This window comes from Galeopterus variegatus, unplaced genomic scaffold (genome assembly GCF_000696425.1).
Source record: "Galeopterus variegatus unplaced genomic scaffold, G_variegatus-3.0.2 Scaffold181, whole genome shotgun sequence".
NCBI classification, from domain to species: Eukaryota; Metazoa; Chordata; class Mammalia; order Dermoptera; family Cynocephalidae; genus Galeopterus; species Galeopterus variegatus.
The window spans coordinates 586679-609958 of NW_007726292.1; the positions used below are offsets into that span (position 1 = coordinate 586679).

The following is a 23280-nucleotide window of genomic DNA, read 5'->3' on the forward strand; positions in this document are numbered from 1 at the left end:
TACTGAGAGGAAAGTAATAGTCAAACCTATAAATGGTTTCAGACACACCAGCCATTTTCTATTCCTGTTTCAAAAAAAAAAAAGGTATCTGTTCAGTAAGTTGGAAGAAAATAAATTTAGGTTAGGAACTATCCAAGGAGTTTTATTCAAAAATATATAGGCTAAAATATAGTGTTATAGAGTTGCCGTTTGCCTCTTTGCCCAATTTTAAATGATGAAAAGCACAATTAGAAAGATGCTACAAGTTGCCTAAATTGCTATCCTAAACATAACGTAGGAGAGAAACTATCACATCTCAAAAACTCCGAATAACTATCTGTAGCAATTTAGACCACTTAACACAAATACACTCCTCAAGTTGATGTGGGTCTGCATTGATTAATTCAGACTTTTATTTAGAATCTTGGAAGTTTGTAAGGACAACATAAAACAAAATTTCAAATCCAATCAAGACTATAATTCAAAGATTGATTTGCCTCTAATTGGCACAACATTTTTATCAGTATCACCTACACGATATGCCTAAATAACTTAGAATTGGGGTTGCGGTCAAGGGGGAAAAGAGTTAACAAGAAACCAGCTCCCCTTTTTTCTACATCAGTCCAAAATACAGACAAGATGAACTAAACAAAATCCTCAGGGAAAGGGCCATATTTTACCTTTTGTTGTCAGGATAAGCACAAAGGACATAATAAGATGCTTGTTGATAAAAATCCCAGGCTGCTGAAATGCTCCTGTGGTAAATCAAACAGGCACCACAAGAGAGCAAAGCTAGTGTGAACCCAAACAGATACTACATGGTAACAAGGGGTATTTTAAAAAGATTTCAAAGCCTGGCTTCAAGGGACATGGTATAACCCAGGATATTACGAAACAGCAAGAGTACCCAACCCAGGCCCAGGAGAAACAGTCATGTATCTGATCAGTAAAATCTAACTCCACAAAAAATAAAGTCCTAAAATCAAAACAAAGTGAAAAATGAAACAGTGGCCTTCAGCCAGAATTATGGGGCTCCTCCTGATTTCTCACCCAGCAGCAGCAGCAGTATTGATAAATATGTCTTCTTTTCAGTTAAGTAGGAATATCGGGAGGCATTCTAGAAAGAAGGTAGCAGTGATGACGTAGTTTTCTCTACCTCCAAATCCCCGCATAAAATCAGACAGAACTAGGCAATAAACTCGAAAAAAAAGCCAACAAAATTCAAAGACGTGATATCCTCACAAACATCAAAATACACACAGGATGAGCACAAGCCAGCAACAGCCACAAATTCTTCACAGTATCAGAGTCAGGGCTGGAGGTAGAGGAAGAAGCAATGGAGTAATAATTCTGAAGGACCTGAGAATAGGAGAACCCAAAACAGCAAACGGAATTCACAGGAAAGCACAGCAGAGCAACTTGAGAATGGTAGCTGAACTGCAAGAGTTTTGCTCTCTCCATTATTGAATGTGTGCAGTGGAGCCATGAGAGAAAAGAGAGAATGAATAAGAGCAGTCCCAACCCATATAACTCTCAAACAGATCCCACAGGGCTCCTTTCCAAGACAGAACCCCACACACAAACTTCTGGAAGTGGCATCAAAATTCAACAGCAGGGGGATCCAAGAGACATAGACAGAGAAGGACGAGACCAAAGTGGGAAGGAAAATAAATCCAGGAAATCTCAGAAAACAAGCAGCCATATGTTTAAACACTCCACAAAAAGAACAGAAGAGGAAGCTCTGTAAAGTTAGAAAAGCTATTCTGAAGCCTGTCTCAATCTAAATGTTCAGAAAAAACTAACTTCACATAAAATGAACAACAAAAAATACTGCGGTCAAATCTCACACAGAGTTACTATAATAGAAAAGAGAATAAGAAACGGAATAAAATCCCATAAAGACCTGCTCGAAAAAAAAAAATCAAAAATTTAGTCATACTATTTCAAAACAAGCTAAAGACAATGACAGAAAACATGAAAGAACAACATATATCAGAATTAGAAAGACACAGATATGAGTTGACAGAACCCAGTAAAGAATTAAAGATGAAAGAAAAAAATTCTAAATGAAGACACACTAGAAGGCACACAAGTTCCAATCACACAAAGGTAATGCCTTAAGAGAAATAAAATATGAAAAATAAGACTTTTGAAAAATCAAGAAGAATTAAAATATTTGAAAGACAGCAACAACAAATATTGAAGAAAGTTACAGATACTGTAAGCTCCTGAAGACGAAAATAGGATAAATGCTAAAAACTGTATTTCATGCTATTCTGAAACTGCTGTTGAGTGCAACATGGAATAAAACAAATAAGTAATTATGGAAATCAAATTCTATTCTCTAATTCTATCCTGTATCCTTGAAACTCAGGATTTTTAGTGTGGAAGAAAGGAGATACAGTGGTAATATGTGAGTAACAATCAGATTTGACTTGTTTTTTAAAAGTTTGTTCTACTTGCTATTTTGAGAATCAGTATTTCCGTATTGCAAATGAGAATTAGGACTAGGGTGAAAGTGATAAAAAGTGGTTAGGTTCACATATATATTTTGGAAGAAACATCTTGGATGGGATTTGACAGGTGAGAAAGAAAGGAATCAAGGATAACCCTTAGATTTGACCCTTAGGGAAAAAAAATGGATCAATAATTGGTACCACAAACAGGAAAGAAGAAGACAAAAGGAGGAGTAGGTTTGCAAGGAAAGAAATGAAATTCAGGTTTGAAAATGAGAAGTGTATTAGACCTCCAATTGACGATGTGGAAATAATATTTGAATATGCAAGTCTGGAGCCTAGGAAAGTGATCTAGATTGAAGATATGTTTGGGCATTTGAGACTCAAGATGGATATTAATAACAGAGGGTTTTGATAAGATCATCTAAGGAAAGAGTAGTTAATGAAGTTTAGAGGGTCTCTCAATCTCAACATAATTATTTGGGATCGGATAATTATTTTGGGTGGGGAGAGCTGTCCTATCACAGATACGAGGTTTAGCAGCATCCCTGAACTCCACCCATTAGATGGCACATGCACACACCCTAGATGTGACGATTAAAATGACTCCAGACATTTGTAAATGTCCCCCTTGGGCATAATCACCCGTGGTTGAGGACCGCTGGCCAAGACAAAACCTAAGGCATTTCAACATGAATTGTAGCAGAGGAGAAGCCCCTCAAAAGAGCCTGAGGAGGAGCCATCAATGAAGTAGAAGGGGAAAAACAGGGAGGTTGAAGAAAAGTGTGCTTTCCTGCACGCATTTTAAGAAGGCAGAGATCAGCTCTGTTTGGGAAAAGCAGCCACATCCAAGAAGCCTGTGCTTTCCAAAGATCTGTAAATATCTGGGCTGCCTCTTTGGTTGTTTCCTTAACTCTAACTAGATAGCTACTTCATAAGTAATCACATTGCATCTGGAATCCTGTTCATTTTAAGGACTAATCTTAAGGTCATCTTAACTCAGTGATAGCTGTTGTACTAAAACCTGATTAAAAGTTTTAATGCTTACTACTTCTAATTTCTCTCAATTTTGACTAGAAGGGCTGCCCAATAGTCCCTAATATCACCTTATATCCTGTGCTTTCCTGAACTTTTGCTTATGTGTACTTAACTTATTCCGCTTAATTTCTGTGTCTCTCCCATGACTATAAGCTCCAATAGGATAAGGACTCTCCTTGTCTTGTTTCTGACTGTATTTTAAGTAACTGACATAACGCCTGGCATAAAAGGTCATCAGTAAAGTATTAGTCTCCTTTTCTTTATTCTTATTTGCACATATAGTATTTTGTAAAAAAACAAAGGAGGCTCTGTCTTAGGTCAAAACGAATGAGATAGCTTTAAATATATACCTAAGAAGCGCTTAATGCTGAGGACATTAAAAATTGGTTCAATAAACCACTTGAAATAGTATTTGTTGTTATTCTATTTACATTTTACAAACATTCCTCACAACAATGTATCACTGTCATTTATAGATTCATTCTTTTTTTTAATTTTATGAATACAGCATTGTCCTACAAAAGTATATATTGATATTATTCATTAAAATGAAAAAAATTCAGAAGAGTATTCTTTCAGGATTCAGTGAAAAATAAGGAACATTTGGGAATCTATAAATTTACACAAATAATTCAGCATAATATTCACAAATAGAACAGTAATATTGTCCCTCATATATATAAATGGCATCACTGATAATGTGCTCAGAGCTGTTTTCCCAGCAATGGTCGATTAACATTCACACAAAATCACATACTTAAATCTTTATTTTTATAACCAATAACAAGCATTTCTAATATGAAAGGATATATTCTATGTTCATGAAGCAGAGAAAAGGTATTCTAAACAGAGTGCTTTCTCAAACTCGATGTCATAAATTTGGAGTCAATAGTTATCACTCTGCTACGTGTTAGCCAGTTTGAGACAAAAGGCCTAAATATAGACATACACTAACACATAAACACACAAACGTACAGCTGCAGTATAGCATAGTACTTGAGGGAAAAATGAATTACAATCTCTTCCCCTAAGTTTTAAAAGAGGCCCCAAATTATTCTATTGCTTTTTAACCAACTCACCCTAAAAGACTATCTCAATTATCAACAACACTCACTATTTCTCTAAAAGACCATGCCCATATGGCAGAGCTCCTCCAAGGCAGGTTAAAGCTGAGATTCTGAACTAACTGGCACAAGAAATTAATTTTGCTTTTCAAGAATATATTTGCTTCCATTTGAGATAGGAGCTGCTCAGTCTCCCTGGGTTGGAGTTTCAGGCCGCTACTCTAGGTCTCAAACCACTCCCATAAGACTCCAGTTCTATCTGAGTCCTGAGCTACAGTGGTCTATAGCACCTATTTTCGGCACCAGCACATGGAGATTGAGACCTCACGAGGCAGACTTATGTAATCCCAATAGCAAAGCATAATCAATAAAAACGAGTTTACCCCTTCAATGGCCTTCCCCTGTAGGCACTAGAGAGCACTGAATATATTCAAATATATTATGTGCATGTGGGGGAATCTGACCAATGAGCATACTCTAAAAGAGACCATCTGAGCATGTACAAGACTAAGTTGCATAACTGGGAACCACCCTCTTAGTTGAATATTATTAGATAGTGTGAATATGTATAGATAACCAAACTATAAAAGTTGGATCCAGGAAGAAGGCAGGGCTGCTGCTCACTCTCTCTAGAGCCAGCCTGCACTGTGCCTCAGGTGTGTATTTCTTTCTTTTTGGATCAATCTTGCCATTAGCAGAGTGTTGTTCACTTTAGAGCCAGCCTGAATTCTGTCTGTGAATGTATATTTCTTACTTTTATATTAAACTTGGTGTGGGTCCTTCTCAGTCTCTGGAGTTAGGCTGCACTTTCTCTGTGAAATCTGTATTTCTTATCCATTACATTAAACCTGCTTTCACTTTGTTCTGTGACTCTGCTCTTGAATTCTTTCCTGTGGCAGAGTCATGAACCTAGTAAGAGGCCAGTGTGGGTTGAAGCTGGCCATTGGGCTTCCCCAGACCCTCTCCTCTGGTATCACATTGAAGTACATGTAATAAAGACTTTGCTGGTGGTGGGGTTAGAGGTAAGGTTGGGGAAGAAACCTTCAACCATAAATAGAGTTCAGCCAAAGTAACTTAACTGGCTCTAAGAGATACTTCCTTTGGCATTGGCCCACCTCTAAATAACCTTCATTTCCTCTGAGAACTGCTGTCTTAACACTCTCGTGTTTAGTATGTAGCATTTCTCTCAAGCTAGTGAGATCCTTTTTCCAAAAAAGACTAATGAACAGCTAATAGAAATAAAATACAGCAGAACACAGAGTGGATCTTGTTGATTATTTTTTTGAGGTCAACTTAACCAGAGTTCTTAAAAATCGCATCTTAAGGATTGATACATTTATATATTTCTGTGTTGTGGATAGGAACAGGAAGCCCTATAGTGTAAATGAGCTCTTAGTCCCTCACTTCTCAGGGGACTTTTTAGGAGATGCTGAGTCTTCCTTCCACCTGTACTAAATTGCAGAGTAATTTCCTGCTCTTTATTTTGATTAATAAACCAAATGGAATTCATCAAATATTGATTAAGCACCTGTTCTGTACAAGACACTGTGATAGTTATTAAGTATACCAAGGAGGATAAAATGCAGTTTTTCCCTCCAGGGTTCAGAATAGGGGGTAACACACTTATGAAATACTAATATGAAAAAATTCCATAAAGGATGTACTAAGTTTTCTGAGAGCACAGAGGAAGAAATGATTTCCCGGTTGTAGAGAGGCAAGAGAATGGGTCAGAGGAGATTCTGAACAATATACTGAATTTCTTTTTTTTTTTTTTTCCTTTTTGTCTTTTTTCATGTCTGGCAACGGATCGCAACCCTCAGTGTCACGCCCGTACCGGACCGGGACCGGCAACGGGATCGCAACCCTCAGTGCTGCGCCCACACCTCGCTCAGCCAGTGAGTGGCCGGTCTGTATGTGGGATCCGAACCCTCGGCGGGAGCGCCACCACACTCCCAAGCAGCGCACTGTAGCAGTGCGCCACCGGGCCGGCCCTACTGAATTTCTTTTTAACTAGATGCTTGATATACTCCTTACCAAAAAAAAAGAAAAGGTAGAAAATATTCCCATATAAATGAGAAATTGAGTTTATTATGGTTAAATTTGTCTGAATTCACAAAGCTGATAAGTAGCAAAACAAATCTGAACTCAGATTTTTCTTGTTCAGACAAGACTGGCAGAAGAGAAGGGAGGAAATGATATTTCAGAGAAAGGCAACAACAGGCAAGATGCATGGAAAGGTATGGCTCATTGGAGAAAACAAAAGCTGAAATGGAATACCAGGTCTACATATGATTGGAGGGGTGGGGAACATTGTTAGGAGTTGTCAAGGTTCTTTGGGTTTTCCCTTCTTGCTGTTTCACGGATACGGGCCTAATACACCATGTTGGTTTGCATCAGTCATCCTGCTCCACGGGTCTAGATGGATGCCTGCCTATGTCACATGTCCCAGGTTGCATTACAGGGGAGGAACTCTGTATTAGTCCATTTTTTGTGTTGCTATAACAACACCTGAGACTGGGTAATTTATAAAGAAAAGAGGTTTATTTTGCTCATTGTTCTGGGACAGCTGCATCTGTCATGGGCCTCAAGCTACTTCTACTCATAGTAGAAAATGACAGGGCAGCCAGCAGGTGCAAGCAGATCACATAGCAAGAAGAACAGAGAGAGAGAGAGAGAGAGAGAAAGAAGAGAGGATGGGAGAGAGAGAGAGAGAGAGAGAGAGAGAGAGAGAGAGGCAGCCTCCTTTAAATGACCACCCACTACCCTCCTCCCCACCCCAGGGAGGGCATTAATCTATTCATGAGGGATCTGCCCCTTTGACCCAAATACCTCCCACTACTGTCACATTGGGAACCGAACTTCAACTTGAGCTTTGGGGGGACAAAGTTTGCGAGGACAAACATATCTGAACTATATCAAACACTGAACTTGTGGAGAATTCACCATTCTTACACCAAGCCAAAGCAATTCTGCAATTTACCCTAGGGAGACCATCCCTCAAGATTGCTCATTGCAAACACAACACTGAGAAATGGCCCAAGTAAAAAGAAGTCAGAGCCCTGCATTGTTGGCATACACAGTAAAAACATGCAGGGATGCTTAGGACCCATGGTGAATTACCTCTCACAACACGATAGAAAGAGTGTATGGACCACATGAAACAAGACTAGAAAAGAAAACAGAAATTATATCACTGAGAAATTTAATTGTAATACATGGAAGTCTGAGTTTTGCTATAAGCACTGGGGAACCATGAAAGATGTTTCCAGATGTGCATCAAACCTCTGGATTTGTGTGTATGATTTGCACAGTTTTTCTAGGATTTCCTCTCCCCACCCCCCTCACACCCCCAACAACACATCCTTACAGTCAGTGAAAGAACTGCCATACTTTAAAAGGTGATCTCCTCTCTGAAATTTTTGAACTTGAAACCAAGAGAGTTGATCAGTTTCTCCTTTTGGTAAGAAGCTATATGGCAGCCATATTTTCTGCTATGTAAAGAAGGCCACCCTGCGTCAGGTAACATAATCTTAAAGCCACAAAGAGTAAGAGATTTGTAAACATGGTAGCCCCAATTTTCATTTTTTTAGTCCATTTTCATCCTTCCCCTTTCCCTGTCTTCACTGTCCCTTGAGATGCCTCAGTATACTTCCAATGCATTCCTTTTTTTAAGACAGTTTTACCTGGGCTTCCATCATTTGAATCTGAATGAGTGAACTAATTTAGAGGGGCAATGGCCTCACTTTTATTATTTGGAAATATCATCATTGAAGCAGTATGGAAAATGACTTCCAGTGAGGACAAAATTGAAAATAAGACCCACAGACTATCACAATAGTCCAAGAGAAAAAATGATGTTAAAAATATGACCATAATTTGGTACTCTGATTCAGAGATGACTATAGAAATAATTCCTTATTCTGAAGTTAGTTTACAGCACCTCAGTAATTCCAGGAATTATCTGTAAGAAACATTTTTTTTTTTTTTTTTACTCATGGTAGCTCAGGATCAAAAACTAACCCTTTCAAATGGGGAGAAAGAGAGTACATGAGGCTAAAAAAGAAGGGGCCAGATCATGAATCGTCTGATAAGCTACATAAAAGTCAAGAGTATTAGGACAAAGAACAATCAGACTGAATGTTTTCATTGATGCCATTGGACCCAATCTCAGAGCCTTGAAGGTGTTACTATTCAGAAAAGCTCAGGATAGCAGAACTGCAAGGGCTTCATCTCAGTGCTCCTGTAAGTGTGAATCATGTACTTTTACAAATTTCACTTATCACAGGGTCAATTTAGAAATCTGGTTCATTTTAAAAATCATCATTTTCAAGAATTCAAAGGATGCAGAAATTTCTGAAGTATAGTATGTTTACTTCTTAACTACTTTTTCTCTTCCTAATTCTATTCCTCAATCTTACCTACTATTAATGGCATTTTGTGCACATTGTTTGGGGGTTGTTCATATCTAACCTGATGTACAAGTAGTTTCCTTTTTTTTCAAAGAGGGGCCTTAATTTGCTTTTTTCTTTCAACAATGTGAATCACTTGTTTTACTTTGGTTATATAGCTTTGCTTCTCTTGGTTTAATATCCATTTGATCATCCATAACTTATCATTTAACAGACATTAATAGACATATACATTAGCTGCAAATTCTCTGAGCAATGACCATGCTTATATATAAATTAGTTTAAATTTTGTCCAGTTACTTTGTTGGAATACTTTCCTGTAAATTGGAATTGCTTCCAGAATTGGGAAGACAGAATCAAGATGGTGGAATAGACAGTCCCCAGTGTCACTCTCTCCCACAATCGACTAATTTACAACTATTAAAAAACAGAAACTGCCAAGCTGGGGCCATTCGAGCTCAGGGAAAGAGAAGGAGAGACCTATGGAGTGCATAAAAGCAGGAAAAGCATGATGAGGGAAAGAAGGGACTAATCTGACTATTTTGTGCCCCGGCTGCTTCAAGGCTGGTCCGGGTGAGCACATGGAGCAAGAGCTGGCAAAAACTGCAGTTGTGCCCTTTTTGTGATGTTTCTTGGAGACTGCAGGGGAGAGGAGGGCCTTATTGGCCCCCAGGCCAGCAAGACCACTAACAGGGTTCCTATGGACCAACACAGTAGTGAGGAGCCACTCAAAGGCCAGTGAGTCATTGCAAGGGACTGGTGCATGGCCTTTCCCATGGGAAGTGTTTGGAGTGCAGGGGGTAGAGGAGACAGGCCCATGGTGGGGAGCACTTGGCCACACCATGGACAGCTGATCTGCTCTCCAATCAGTGCAGGACAACTCAGTGGAGACTGGTCAGAAATACAGATCTGCAGGGGGTGCAGTTTGCTGAAAAGACTCAGGCCCAGACCAGAGTTTCCACACAACCCAGGTGTACCGAACCTCGTAAGACCTGGAAGTGCTTACAAGGTCAACAATTAAAACCTGAGCTGCACAAAAAACCTTCCTCAAAAAATCAGCAGCAAAGCAGCAATTTAGCTCAACCACAGGGCTTAAGTGCTGATCCCCACAGGAAGATCCCCCATTTTAGAAGTAAACAAAGGACAACAAATTAGTTCCAGTGCAGAGTTTAAGTGGTAGGGGTATCTAATAATCCAACATAGAACTGAAAGAAAACACAAAGCACTCACAGATCAGAGACAAACTTCTGATATTAACTAGAAATGGTTGAACACCACCAAAGAACACGGAAGTCCCCAGATCTCCCTAGCCGGGATGAAGGGGGCATGAGGGCTTCAGCCATGCCCCCTCCCCAACCCCATGTCTACATCCAGCCTAGGGACAACTAAGCCTCCACAGAAGCCCCCTGGGCTCCTGAGCCGGGGTTGGGGGGACCAAGGGCTTCAGCCATGCCCCCCACCTTCCACAGCCAGGCCAGCCCCACCCACCCACCTCCACCACCATTTCCCTATCCCCTCTCTCCTCCCCGCCACTGCTCCACAACAACATCTTAGAATATAAAAATAATAATAATAAACAGATAAGTTTTTAAAAAATTGAAATTGCTGTGGCAAAGGGTATACAAAATTTAAATTTTGAGTCATAACTGCAGAATTACCCACAAACATAGAGACAGTCTTCATCAATCTTCTTTTTTGGTATTTATAGATGAGAATACTCTATTTCCTACAATCACAGAAACATTAGATATCAGTATTTCTATCCTTTGATAACATAATAATCCTGAGAAATTGTTTTTCTTCTGTTGATTTGGACTCCATCATCTCCATATATCCTTAGCAGTCATTTATATCATTTGAATTTCCTCTTTAGGTTCTTTTTTAACTTCCCTCAGAATATTAATGTCTTTGTTACGGATTTATAAGAGCTCATTTATGATTAAGGATGCTAACGTTATGATTGCTGTGTGTTACAGATTAATCACCATGGGGTTCTCGCTCCCAACCCCCTGCCATTTATTTTACTGTGGTATTTTATTTAATTTCTGTGCATGTGTATTCAAATATAATCATGTTCTTTTATTTTTTAAAAGAAAGGCAAAGAAAAACCATTGAAGGATTTAAACAAGAAATACAGATTTGAGTTTTATTGGGAAATTCACTGGGAATCCATTGGGAAAGGGACCAGCAAGGACCAAGTGTAGATGTAGGCTGATTGAATAAGTCAGCTACAAAAATGCACAGGTTAAAGCATGGTGGTGGGCAGACAAATTATAGAGACATTTGTGAAATAGGATCTATGAGAATTTAGTGATTGATTGAATTGGTAGAGTAGGTGGGGATTAAACTACTATGTCATCATGACGTATTTTTGATTTAGTCATATTTCTTAACTGAAGCCTAAAGAGTTAGCTACCACCAAGGCTCTTCATAAAAGGGTGAGGGGAAAAGGAAGGAAAGAAACAATTAATTAATAAGAGCATTACCATGAGGCAACTGAATGTGGGTAAAGAAATCTCCACTGACTGAACTTCTCAAAACATTTATAAAGTGACTCTAGAATAGATTTATATTTCTATATTTTTAAATACAAATAAAATTATCTTCTGAATGCTGTGGGTTTAAATATTATTGTACATAAAGTTTTATCATGCATAGTGCTGGGAGAAATAGATAGGCACTCTCAAATTGGATTATTTAATAGAATTTTTATAAAGAGTAGGGTATAGGAAAATCATAAGGGATAGTACAGTACTCCCTATCTAGTCACTATGGAGAGGGCATTGTCACTACCCCATAGGGAAAAGGGGAGAAGGTACTTACCAGAATCCAGAGACAGTTCTGAGGTCACCCGACAGGAGCTGTGGGTTTAGGTAAAGGAGCACACACAATCTTCAGTGACACCACAAGTTGAGACCTGGGATCTACCAGTCTCTCCTCTAGCCATTGCTTCTGGTTAATTGCCAGAGGCAAGAATGCCCACTCATATAGTCCAGGAACGCAGAGTAGGGTGGAGAATCCATCTGAAGGGATTCTCTCAGACACTTGCCAGCACACTCCATCCTTGTGCCTTTGATATGGAAAAAAAGTTCTTATCCCCAATACAGGAGACACACAAAGACCCATCAGTACTATGACATGCAAGAACATGATAAAGCAGAGTAGAGAATTAACTCCAACTTGCCTGATGAAGCCAACTATATATTTTAGAATCTATACCTACTCACATTAAATTCAGCCTTAAAACCTCATATTTCCAGGCAACACACCTCTCTCAATCTTCACTGAATTATTTTGAATAGCATTGTTTTGCAACAGCCCAGTCTCTAGTTCTTAAACTGCATATACAAATAAACAACTGTGATTTTACCACAGAATTAAACTACAAATAATAAAATATTTATTAAATTAAATAAATAATGAGACCATGAGCTATGCTCCTAAAAGTAGAGGATTAATACTTTGAGGGTGAATGATGGGAGACAAATACTGGAAAGTTTAGTATTTTATTAGCATGAAGGAAAAAAATTCTTCTATGATTCCTGCCTGCTCCCTGACCCAACACAAAGAATTTTTTAAATGTATCTAAGGATAATTTGTAATAAATTTAATTATGTCACATTTGGAGAGAGTAATACTGTTTACAAAGTGTCATCATCATGCCATGTGATCCTCAAAAACCACTGAAAGGGAAACGGAACAAGTGTGTATCACTACACATGTGAACAAAGAAAAACATTTTCCAAGAGGTTGAGTCATTCGTTAAAGGTCACATAGCTAATACGTGATAGAGTCAAGACAAAATTATTTCAAAACCGTAAATTCATTGCTACTTACTAAAATACATGACCATAAGATGCACAAATTATAAGTTAATATACCTGCTTTTCCCATTTGTTTATTGCATGACAATATATCAATGTTTTCTATACCTATCGTTTTTCCTTGTTATGTATGTAAGATATTTCCAAAGATGAATTAATATTAAATATTTAGTAACATAAAGCTTTTTTGTGCACCTGAGCTTATAAAAGTAAAAAGTGAAATTTAGTTTTGCTCTTGTGACTAAAGCTCTTAACTTTACAAATACAGATCCATGTATCTTCACCTGACAAATAGGACCCTGAAAAGCTCGTTGATTTCTCAGCTTTCTGACTTTCAGTGTTATTCCTATTTCCTTTACCTTTTAAGTCGATCAAAAACCTTTTTAAAAATGATTTTCTTTTTCTTCCCAGAGTAAAACATGTTCTAAGCCTGGTGAGAACAGACTGTTAATCTCTTTATTTTATTGACCTACTTCAGTTTCAACTCATTAAACACAGACATTTCAGTGATCAAAAGAAAATGAACCAAATGTAACTTGGTATTACCTTACTGAATAAGACAGTTACTTAAAAAGCCAATAAATCTGAACAGGTAATTTAATATTGACAATCTTCCATTTAAGGAATATATATGTAATGAACAAAGACATCCAGAAATAATTTTTATGTTCATTTAATCAGTGAAGGCACACTCTTGGTGTGCTTTTTATCCAACTCCCTTCTCAGATTGTATCTTCTCCCAAAGCGAATATTGAAGAAAACATGAACTAAATTCCCTTGACTTGAAACTGTAAGACAAGGAAAAGCAAAAGAGTTGGAGCTCTAAAAAGATAGCTGGAAAGATTATTTACTTGTACTGCCTATACAGAATTATGAAAACTAAAATAGATTTGGTTATCATAGCACAGAAGGGGAAAGAAACTAGTAATCCAAACCCATTATCTTAATAAAAGTAATAAACAATTTAAATTATGAGACAAGAAATGTTTACTAGCTTTTAAATATAACTGTATTTGAAACATAAAGTTAACAGTGGAACCATATCAAAATATGCTGTTTATTTCACTAGCACTGATATAGACTAGATATGTATTTCTAAAATTAGAATTGTTGGAAATACTTTAGTGACAGATTATACCTGCTACCATATACCATGTTTTGTGATTTAACAGCAATTATTTGTTTGCTATTCTGAAAGTCTGTGGTCCCTCTACTTAGTCTGTGTGGAGTCTGAACTGTACATCGGTATCCTTTAATAATCTTCCCAGCTCAGGAATATTTCCATAGATAAGTACTTTACTCCCAACATGGAATTAACAAGTATTGGAGATGGAAAAACTGAATCATTTTCTAGTTCCTTACTATTAATTTCCTCATGGAACAATACTATTTTGCCAGAAATATATACAAATAAAACACAAACCAAGCAAGCCCGAGCCAACTGCAAATTATATTTGGTCGCCTCGTTTTTCTCCATTTTCCTATTAATAGATCAATCACTGCTCCAAGGCAGATCAGTCATCCTGGCTACATGATGATACCAGCTATGCAAACGAATCCCTTAAATGTTAAATAATGTTCCTTTCCTTACAGGACATTTGAGGAAACTCTCTTCCAGACATTTGTCTGTTAAGTCATTTATGCCATTTAAAAAAATCCTAGATAATATACATAAAAATTCCTTTAAATTTAAAATTAAAAGATTTCAGTCACTTTATAGAATTTGTGGCAGAGTTACTTAAGAAAAAAGTAATTCTACAAAAACAATTTACTCAACTCTACAATTGAGCCCAGATGAGAATATATTTTAAGAAATTTCTTCTATATTTCTCATTTTACTAAGCATAAAAAAATAAGCACAATAAATAGCCTATTAGGTAACTATAAACATAAGATTAATTCTACAATTCAAAATTTATGTATTAATGCTGGCCTAATCACAGAACAAAAAGAGAAATCAATCAAAGATCCTGCTCTCAAGTATCCTGTGGTCTAGAAGAGGGGAAAAAAATATATAGCCATGTGTCACATAATGATATTTCAGTCAATGACTCAAATATTGATCATATATACAACAGTGGTCCCATAAGATTATAATGGCTATACCATACAGCCTAGGCATGTAGTAGGCTATACCATCTAGGTTTGGGTAAGGACATTCTATGATGTTCACATAACAATGAAATCACCAGACAATGCATTTCTCAGAACATACCCCCATCATCAGGCAATGCATGAGTGCATTTAAAATTGGTATTTCTACTTTGAGTCTGTACCTTATACTAGAAATAACTAAATACAGAATTGACTCACATGTGGCGCTTTTCAGGATTTCAGGGCTGATTGAGGAAAAGACAGGACGACAAGATGGCAGAAGTACACAATGAGCTTTCTTTAGGTGGCACTTTGCCAAGTTGCCTGAGAGAAGTCCCTCACAACCGCAGACCTTCTAGAGACAGTGGTGCAGGGCCATTAGCCAGAAGGGGAAAAGTAAAAAGGGGAACTCCCAGAAGAGAAGAGAATAGGAGAGGGGAGTTCATGTGTCTAGGTGACATGGCTCAACATCAGGATGGGAAGCCTCTGGGTCACAGAGCTTCAAAGGGCAGCAATGGCTTTGGGCCTTTCACAGCCCCAAGGTTTATTTTATCTATGGTTAGCAGATGTGGGGTGACATTTTGTGGGGTATGCAAAACAAGAGGGCTCTAAATGGACAAAAATATGTTTATTTGTGCTATATTTAAAGCAATTGGATATGTACAAATTTGCAGTTGGCACTAGTGGGCTTTGAGCTAACGGTCCCAGCCTGTTTGTGAAGAAGTTAAAACAAAAACAAAATGGGGGCCCATCTTTAACTCACTTATATAACTCCATAAAACATAAAGAAATCATTGTATATGAGTGTACATAGAAGAATCTTAGATATTCAATACCCATGAACTTACTTCTAGAGTTTAACTTCAGAATCAGAGAGGTTCAAACAATGTACCAAGATGTTCCTTGAAGCTTTACTAAATTACCCCAAAAATATTTCAACTCTTATTCCATGCCAAGCACTGTTCTAGGTACCAGATAAATCCACCATGAACAAGGTACATCAGGACCAGCTACATAATTTGCAGGGCCCAATGCAAAATGAAAATGCAGAGCACCTTGTTCAGACTTCAACATGGTGACACCAGAATGTTAAACAAAGTATGGGTCCTTTTGAGTATGGAAGCCTGTGTGACTGCACAGGTCACATGCCCTTGAAACTGGCTCCTGTAGAGATGTAGTCTGTTTTCATCATGCATACAATCTAGTGGTGAAAGATCTAGAGTCAAAACTAAGAAAAAGAATGTGGCACCATGTGGGAATGTGACATGTGGGAAGCAAACTCTACAAGAATAACTGGTGTAATCTAGTTTAGCAAACTGTGAGAAAGGCCTCTCTGAAGAGCTGATATTTAAGCTGAGACTTGAAATATGCAAACAAGCCAGCTATACAATTTCTGTGTGTAAGCACCCACAGGCTGGACAGTTCATGCCAATGGTTCTCAACCAGGATGATTCTGCCTCCTGTGATGAGACAGCTGACAATGTCTGGACACATCACATTTTGAGGTGTCATACTTGGTGGGGAGGGGGTACTGCTACTGGCATCTAGTGGGTGGAGGTCAGAGATGCTTCTAAGCATCCTATGATGCACAGGATAGCCCCCCCACAACACAAGATAGACTCCATCTCCTGAAATATCAGTGATTCTGAGGTTGAAAAACCCTCGTGTAGAATGAATGTAGATCATGTGCAAAGCCACAAGCGAGGTAAGAATTTTACACATTTGCCTTTCATGTCCTCAGCCATGTGACTTTATGGTAGTGCATACTGAAAACCTACATTTCCAACAACAAGGGAGAATTTAATTTATGCTACAGTGATTCCATGAAATTCTATACTATACTACTATACAGCCCCTAAAAAAATGCTTACAAGGATGATTTATGGCATGAAAAATGGGAAATACTGGTATGCTCATAATTAGAAAGGCATATTACAAAGAAAGATAAAATGATTCTATGCTCTTTCAAAGAAATAGTTATGTGCTTAGCAGAGGGTCAATGAGGGTTCTGAAAAGATAATGCAAAGGAATTTGGGTGGCTATTTCAGATGGTAAAATTATTTTGCTGTCCTTATCTTTTTCAGTACTTTAAATTTTCAAGAGAACGTGTATTATTTCATAAAAATGTGGAAGTACAAAAATCTCATTTTCTTTCTATAAAAGTGCATTATACATTCAACTTACATGGTAGCCATATGAGGACCTGATTCAGCTAATCAGAAACTGTGGTATTTGTTGTGATTCATAGAAGAATGAATAATCATTTTAGGATGATTTTAGCAGTATCATTAGTAAAATCTGAAATTTACTAAAGCTGAAAAGTAGAAGAAGTGAGGGCACAGTTGGTGCTGTCTCTTCTCCTAGTTATATCAGGCTTTTATAAAAGAAATGGAGATATGGAAAACGGCTATTCTCTATTAAAATTAATTGCTATTGTTACTTAACTGAGTAGATCAGGTAGCACATTCACAGAGAATCTATTTCAACAAGGCATATGTCACGAAAGACTCCATTTTAACAAAATGGATCTGTGGTTTGTTGGTTGAACAGTTATACCAAGAGACAATTCATTTATAAATCATGTCTATTTAGCAGAGGCATCTAGTTATAATGTTGTTCTTGGTCTCACCAGTTGATGATAAAAGAAATGTTATAGATTTAGAAGATGTCCTTATCAAATGTAAGAAATGTGAAAAGTAGATTATACATACACACACACATACTCCAAAAATACATATTCCAGAAAGTCTTATCAGACTGGAAACAAGCAAATATAACTCTGGTGGAGGGGGGGTGAGGGGCAGAGATAATTGTAAAATACTATTTTTAAGTTCCCCAAATTGCACCCAGCCTTTTAAAACCAATTATACAAATACAGGATGTTGCACATTTGGCAAAAAAAAAAAAAAAGAAAAGAAAAGAAAATTGTGGGATGGGGGAGGATGGGAATGTACATAATATTTATAGGTGACATAATATATTTATAGTTGACCCTATGAGGAAATAGGATGTGATCAGTATAATTCATGTTCCTGAGGGAGAGTCATATTCTATGGCCCTAAAGTAGAAAAGCATACTTACCCATCATCAAGCTTCACTAAAGACCTGAATAAAAATGAAACATTCTCTTCAACATCAAAGCACATACTAGACTTTCCAGGGGAGAAAGTGATAAACTTCCCTGGCACTGAAACTGTTCCATGATGTTCACAATTCAACATAAACAACACACACACAATAAGAAAACAATGATGAGACAAGATCATTTGAAACCTCTGGTGCAGGAGGACAGGGACAAGGACACTCTGCGACCACAAAAATAACTAATCATTCTCCTTTTTCCACCAACACTGGTTACTACTGCTTCTTTATTAATAACAACGACCTCCACTTTAATACTCCTAACACCTAGATAAAAGTTACCAACACAGCCAATTCCTGAATTGTCCCATTTCATTAACCCCTCCTATGATCACCAAGCACAAACCCAAATCCTCTAAAAAGCTCTCTCAACTGCCTATTACCCAGACACCCATGGTTTCTATGGTGTGCGATCTCTCTAGCTGCAACAAACAAAATGAACATAATTTGTTTGACCACAGCCTTGCTTTCAGTGGTTCTTAGGGGGTAGGTTTCAATACAGGGCAATCCTGATATTAATAATCTGCCCCAGTGTCATTCCATGAGGTCCCAATTTTGGCTTTAGAAATTTGATCACCATAACTATGTTGCTGAAGCAACAAAAGAGATTCATGAGAAAGAGAGTCCCAATTTGAGATTACTGTCAATAAATGACTATGACCACCAGTCATCTAATTGTGTGAATCCCTAATCCACCCTACATGCACTATTTTACCTCCCTGAATATAGACTGAAGAATAGTGGTGGAGGCAATTGGTGGTGGGGGGTTGGGGGGGCGGCAGTGGCTATGGTGCTACTGCCAGTAGTGGTACAGTCTCGTTTCCTTCTTAGAGTTTTATTAGTTCATGAAAAGAAACAAAACACTCACCATAACCTAATAGATACCATTTCAGATAGAAATGTATTTCCCAACTTTAGAAATAATTATTGGTGACTTAAAAAAAAACCCTCATTATTATTAAAAAAATCTTCTGATACACAGATATATAAAACCAAAATTTCATCCTTAAAAATCAAGTAAGGTCAGGTTAAAGCAAGACAATAAATTAAAAAATTATAAAGACAACCAGAACACATTTTTGAGCACTTACTATATGCCTGGATTTGTGTCACTTTATATAGTTTATTTCATTTCATCTATCCAACCACCTTCTAAGAACATTCTCATTTTGGGCCAGCCCGGTGGCGCACTGGAGAGTGCGCCACTTGGGAGCGCAGTGGCGCTCCCGCCGAGGGTTTGGATCCCATGTGGAGACCGGTTCCCGCTCACTGGCTGAGCGCGGTGCGGGCGCGACACCGAGGGTTGCGATCCCATTACCAGTCAGTAAAAAAGACAAAAAGGAAAAAAAAAAAAGAACATTCTCATTTTACAGATGAGGAAACAGAGGTTCAAAGATGATGACTGCTTAACCTGAGACGCAGAACTACAAGTGGCAGAACCAAGTTTTGGAACCCAGATGTCTGTAATTCCAAATTTCAAGGTTACCAGGTAGATCATTTCTAATGGGTGTGAGAATAAAACAACACTGCCTTTGGAGTGATTATATGATTCAATTATAATAAAACCAGTTTAAAAAACATAAAAAATTATAGAACACTACTTAAAGTGTTTATAGTGTTAGAATTTAATTTTGCCACATGAAGAGTTTATTTTTATAATTCCATTTATAACCAGAATCTTCCAAGGAAAAGTTAGCTTTCACAAACTACTTGATATGGACAGTATACTTCATATAGAGTTCTATATCAACGAACACCCACATTTTAAAAACTAGTTAGTATATAAATTATTTGGATATAATCCTGGTTTTTTTATAAGCTTCTCCTTTCCAAATTATCCTCTAAAAGAGGAAATAATGCATGTGTGAACAATGCCTGTGTGAAGAGAATTTCAATGGGAAAGCATTATCCCTCCTCCCTAATAAATAAAATAAAAATAAAAGGACCTGTAAAAGACACTTCCACTGACAGATCTTTTCTGAATAAAATAAACAAGAGCAAAGGGCACCTTGACTTCTACTTAGGAAATAAAATCAGGACACAGGGAAATCTGTAATTCTAATCACATTTACACCTTCTCTCCTTTTTTACATTTCTCATCCAAACATCCTTCGGAGCTCAATAGGCTTACAAGAATTAGAGCAGGGTAAAGAAGGTGAGGGGAATCTGAGAAACAGTTTAAATGGCTGTTCTCGCCATTTTCATAATTTCAAAATGGATAATATATTTTTCAGAAGATGTAAAAGTCACAAATGTAGGAAGAAATGGTAAAAAGTTATTCTATCTGCTTATATAATATAAACAGTATCTTGGCTAACCTTCTTAGGAATTAACCACTGTGGACGAGAAATGCAAGAAAGCAGTAAAAAATATATTCCAAGGAAAACGAATATCAAATTAAATGCATTAGCTTTAGTCAAAGAAAAGCTATGTGCTAAATAAATATATTTGTTAAAAAGAATATTAATATTTGTATTCTCATGTGGAAATGACTACTTATATTTTAACTATGTTCTCTCTTGAGATTGAGATAAATTTAGAAAATAAGATACCCAACTGGTATATCAATCATGTGAAATGTTACAGATCATATGTAAATACAAAAATAAAAAACATTTATGAAGCATGTGGTATGTGTAGTTTCCTCTAGTTGGGAATGAGATTTTTTTAGTGGGAGGAACAGAGAAATTAATGTTAAAAGAAACAGTTTAATATTTTGATGAATTCTTCAAATAAAATAGCCAACAATACAGAGACAAGAAAAATTCAGAATTATACCAAATTCATATATGAATGCCCTTTATTGGGTGAGTTTAAATCAGAATACTTTCCTTTAACTTTTCCTTAAGAAAATACCAAAGGAATTTAGCACTTGTTTTCACCAGCACCACTGAGGTCTGCAAGAGTGCAACCCTGCACAGCCCCTTCAGTGGGTGCTGCTGTGATTCTCCCATCACCTTAAGCCACAGAAAAGGAAGGCACTAGCAATGGGGAAATAACCCAGAATAACTTAGAAAAAAAAGATTCTTGCCATCTTGGCATCTTCTTGTGTCATGTGTAACAAATGCAACTAATTACAACTATTTTTTGTAGGGCAGAGCTTCAGTTTTCCCTTACATCCTGGTAAAAAGCTATCTCAGTGATTGATATTCTGGAAAGCCTCTTTTCAAAAGAGATGACACACACAAGGTTCTAGAAATGCCACACATTCTAGTCGATGTGTTACATTCAGCAGGTACCAGAAATACTGAGATATGAGAGAGAATGAAATCGGGGACAGATCAGCCAAGGTTATGGCAGTCAGGGGGCAAAATCTAATAATTCAGGTGAGGATTTCACAGCTCAGTGCTCTCACCCGCCTCTCCTCTCCACCCCACACGCACACACTTTGGTTTTATCAGCAGCTAAGTGAGGTTTCTCCTTAATGAAAGAATACACTGAAATAAGAAAATACAGATTTATGAGGAGGTATTTTCTTTGAAGACAGGAGAACTGTCCGAAGCTGAGAATATCAACTATGTTGTTTCCAGTAATATAGAAAAAGCACCTCATACCGAATAAGTATTCAAATAAATATTTGCATGTTTAAGACCAGTCAGGCAAACTCAAATAGATTCAATGTCCCCAAATGCCCAGATTTTCGTCGTAGGATGACTTAAGAACTGAGTTCACAACCAGCAAGGCAATCAAGAAAAGCTTTACAGGTCGGTAGTGCTAAGAGCAAGTCTCCCAACCCTGGAAACTCAAGCTGACGATGCATTTTAGACTTAAACCTTTTCCACAAGGTCTTTGTTCAACCAATAACCTCACAGATCCATCTGTGTGTTGGCTTCATAGTCACAGCTAAAGAGGTGCATTGCTCCAGTAAGATCTTACTCAGCTTCAGACACCTGCTATTGCGTGTGACAACTAAGACCCACTCTTCCAGACAGAACCTACACGGGAACTCCCGCCAGCAGGAGGAAATTTACATGGTGGGGATGGGGAGCAGGGCATGAAGGCGCAGTCAATAGGCGCTTACAGGACCTATGGTCTACACTGGCCACACTAATTGTATCCTTTCCTTTGGAATCTTTGGTATAGCTCACCCATGTTAAGTGGCTCCCCAATACGTTCAGTGTGATCCCCTGTTGCCATAACACCCTTCAGACTTAAAACGACCTCGTGGCCCCGGGAGACACAATGAGCAGCTGCGGTTCGCCTTAGGAGAACTCGGTGCCAGGGCGCGGAGGGGCAGCTAAGCGGCACGTCCCTGTGGGTGTACAGGGTCCGAGTCCTAATTACAGAGGACACCTCCTGCCCTTGTTAGTGCCCCATCCTCCAGCAGAGGAGCATAACGCAGGTTTGTACTTTTAGTATCAAACTTGGGGCGGCCAACTCAACACCTTCCACCTTGGAAAAAGCAGCGAATCGAAGACCCCCGGCGGGGCACTGGTGAAATTCCCACTCGGCAGAGAAACACGGTCAGGCTGCGCAGCCCTCAGACGTCTGCTTTCCTGTCTCCTCCCAACGGATCGTTCGAGACTAAGGGAACCCGGGCGGGAAGCAAACGCCCCCAACCGCAGGCGTAGTAGGGAGTCCCCGGAGCTGCGCTGCGCTCGAGATGTTCACACCAGGCATCCCCACAGGCCTCACCGGGAGTAACCCTGGCGGCTGGAGAGACTGAAAGCTCATCTTCCCACGAAGTGCCACCCCCGAGAGCCTGGGGGAGCGCGGGGCCGGCGCGCGGACGCCCCCCGCACTGCGCCCAGGGGCATGGCTCTGCGCCCGCCAGCCGCGCCTTACCTGCACGGGGCGAATCCGGCAGCCCCTTGACAGCTCCCCCAAGCCGCCACTGGAAAAGTTTCCGAACTTCTTCGCAGGTCTGTACACTCTCGCTTCGGATACACCCAACGAGAGCCAGAAGGAGCAGACAGCGAAAGGCCACGCGCCAGGGCTGCGTGTCCATCATCAGCGTCCTGCTCGCCGCCTTTCCGGCTGTGGACCCCGCTCTCCCCGCGCGTCGTGCGCTGGAAGCGCTAGAAAAGGCTCGGCGGTCCAGGTTTCCAAGGATGTGATCTGGGGCAGACGCTCCGGGATCGCCTTCACCTGGGAGCACTTGGCTTTCTCCTACGGAGCCCCGAGGCTGAGACAACAGAGTTTCGGGCTGTGCACCGCCAGGTCCCCTTCCCCGGCCGAGGCGAGTTGGCGCTGCGCGAGCGAACGAAACTGCTGAAGGCGCAGGGAGCCGCGAGCACCCGGCTCTGGCCACCGCCTCCGCAGCAGCCGCGGGATC

General features: G+C 39.0%; 1 protein-coding gene across 1 annotated transcript in view; it reads right to left on the reverse strand.

The window, feature by feature from the left end:
• GPC5 (glypican 5) overlaps positions 1-22953 on the reverse strand; it is a gene marked incomplete at its 3' end in the record, with an annotated part of 474236 nt that extends 451283 nt beyond the window's left edge. Inside the window, exon 1 of the mRNA XM_008564102.1 lies at positions 22791-22953. Within this exon, the coding sequence (XP_008562324.1) occupies positions 22791-22953 (163 nt within the window). The remainder of the gene's footprint in view (positions 1-22790) is intronic.
• Between the last annotated feature and the right edge of the window lie 327 nt (positions 22954-23280).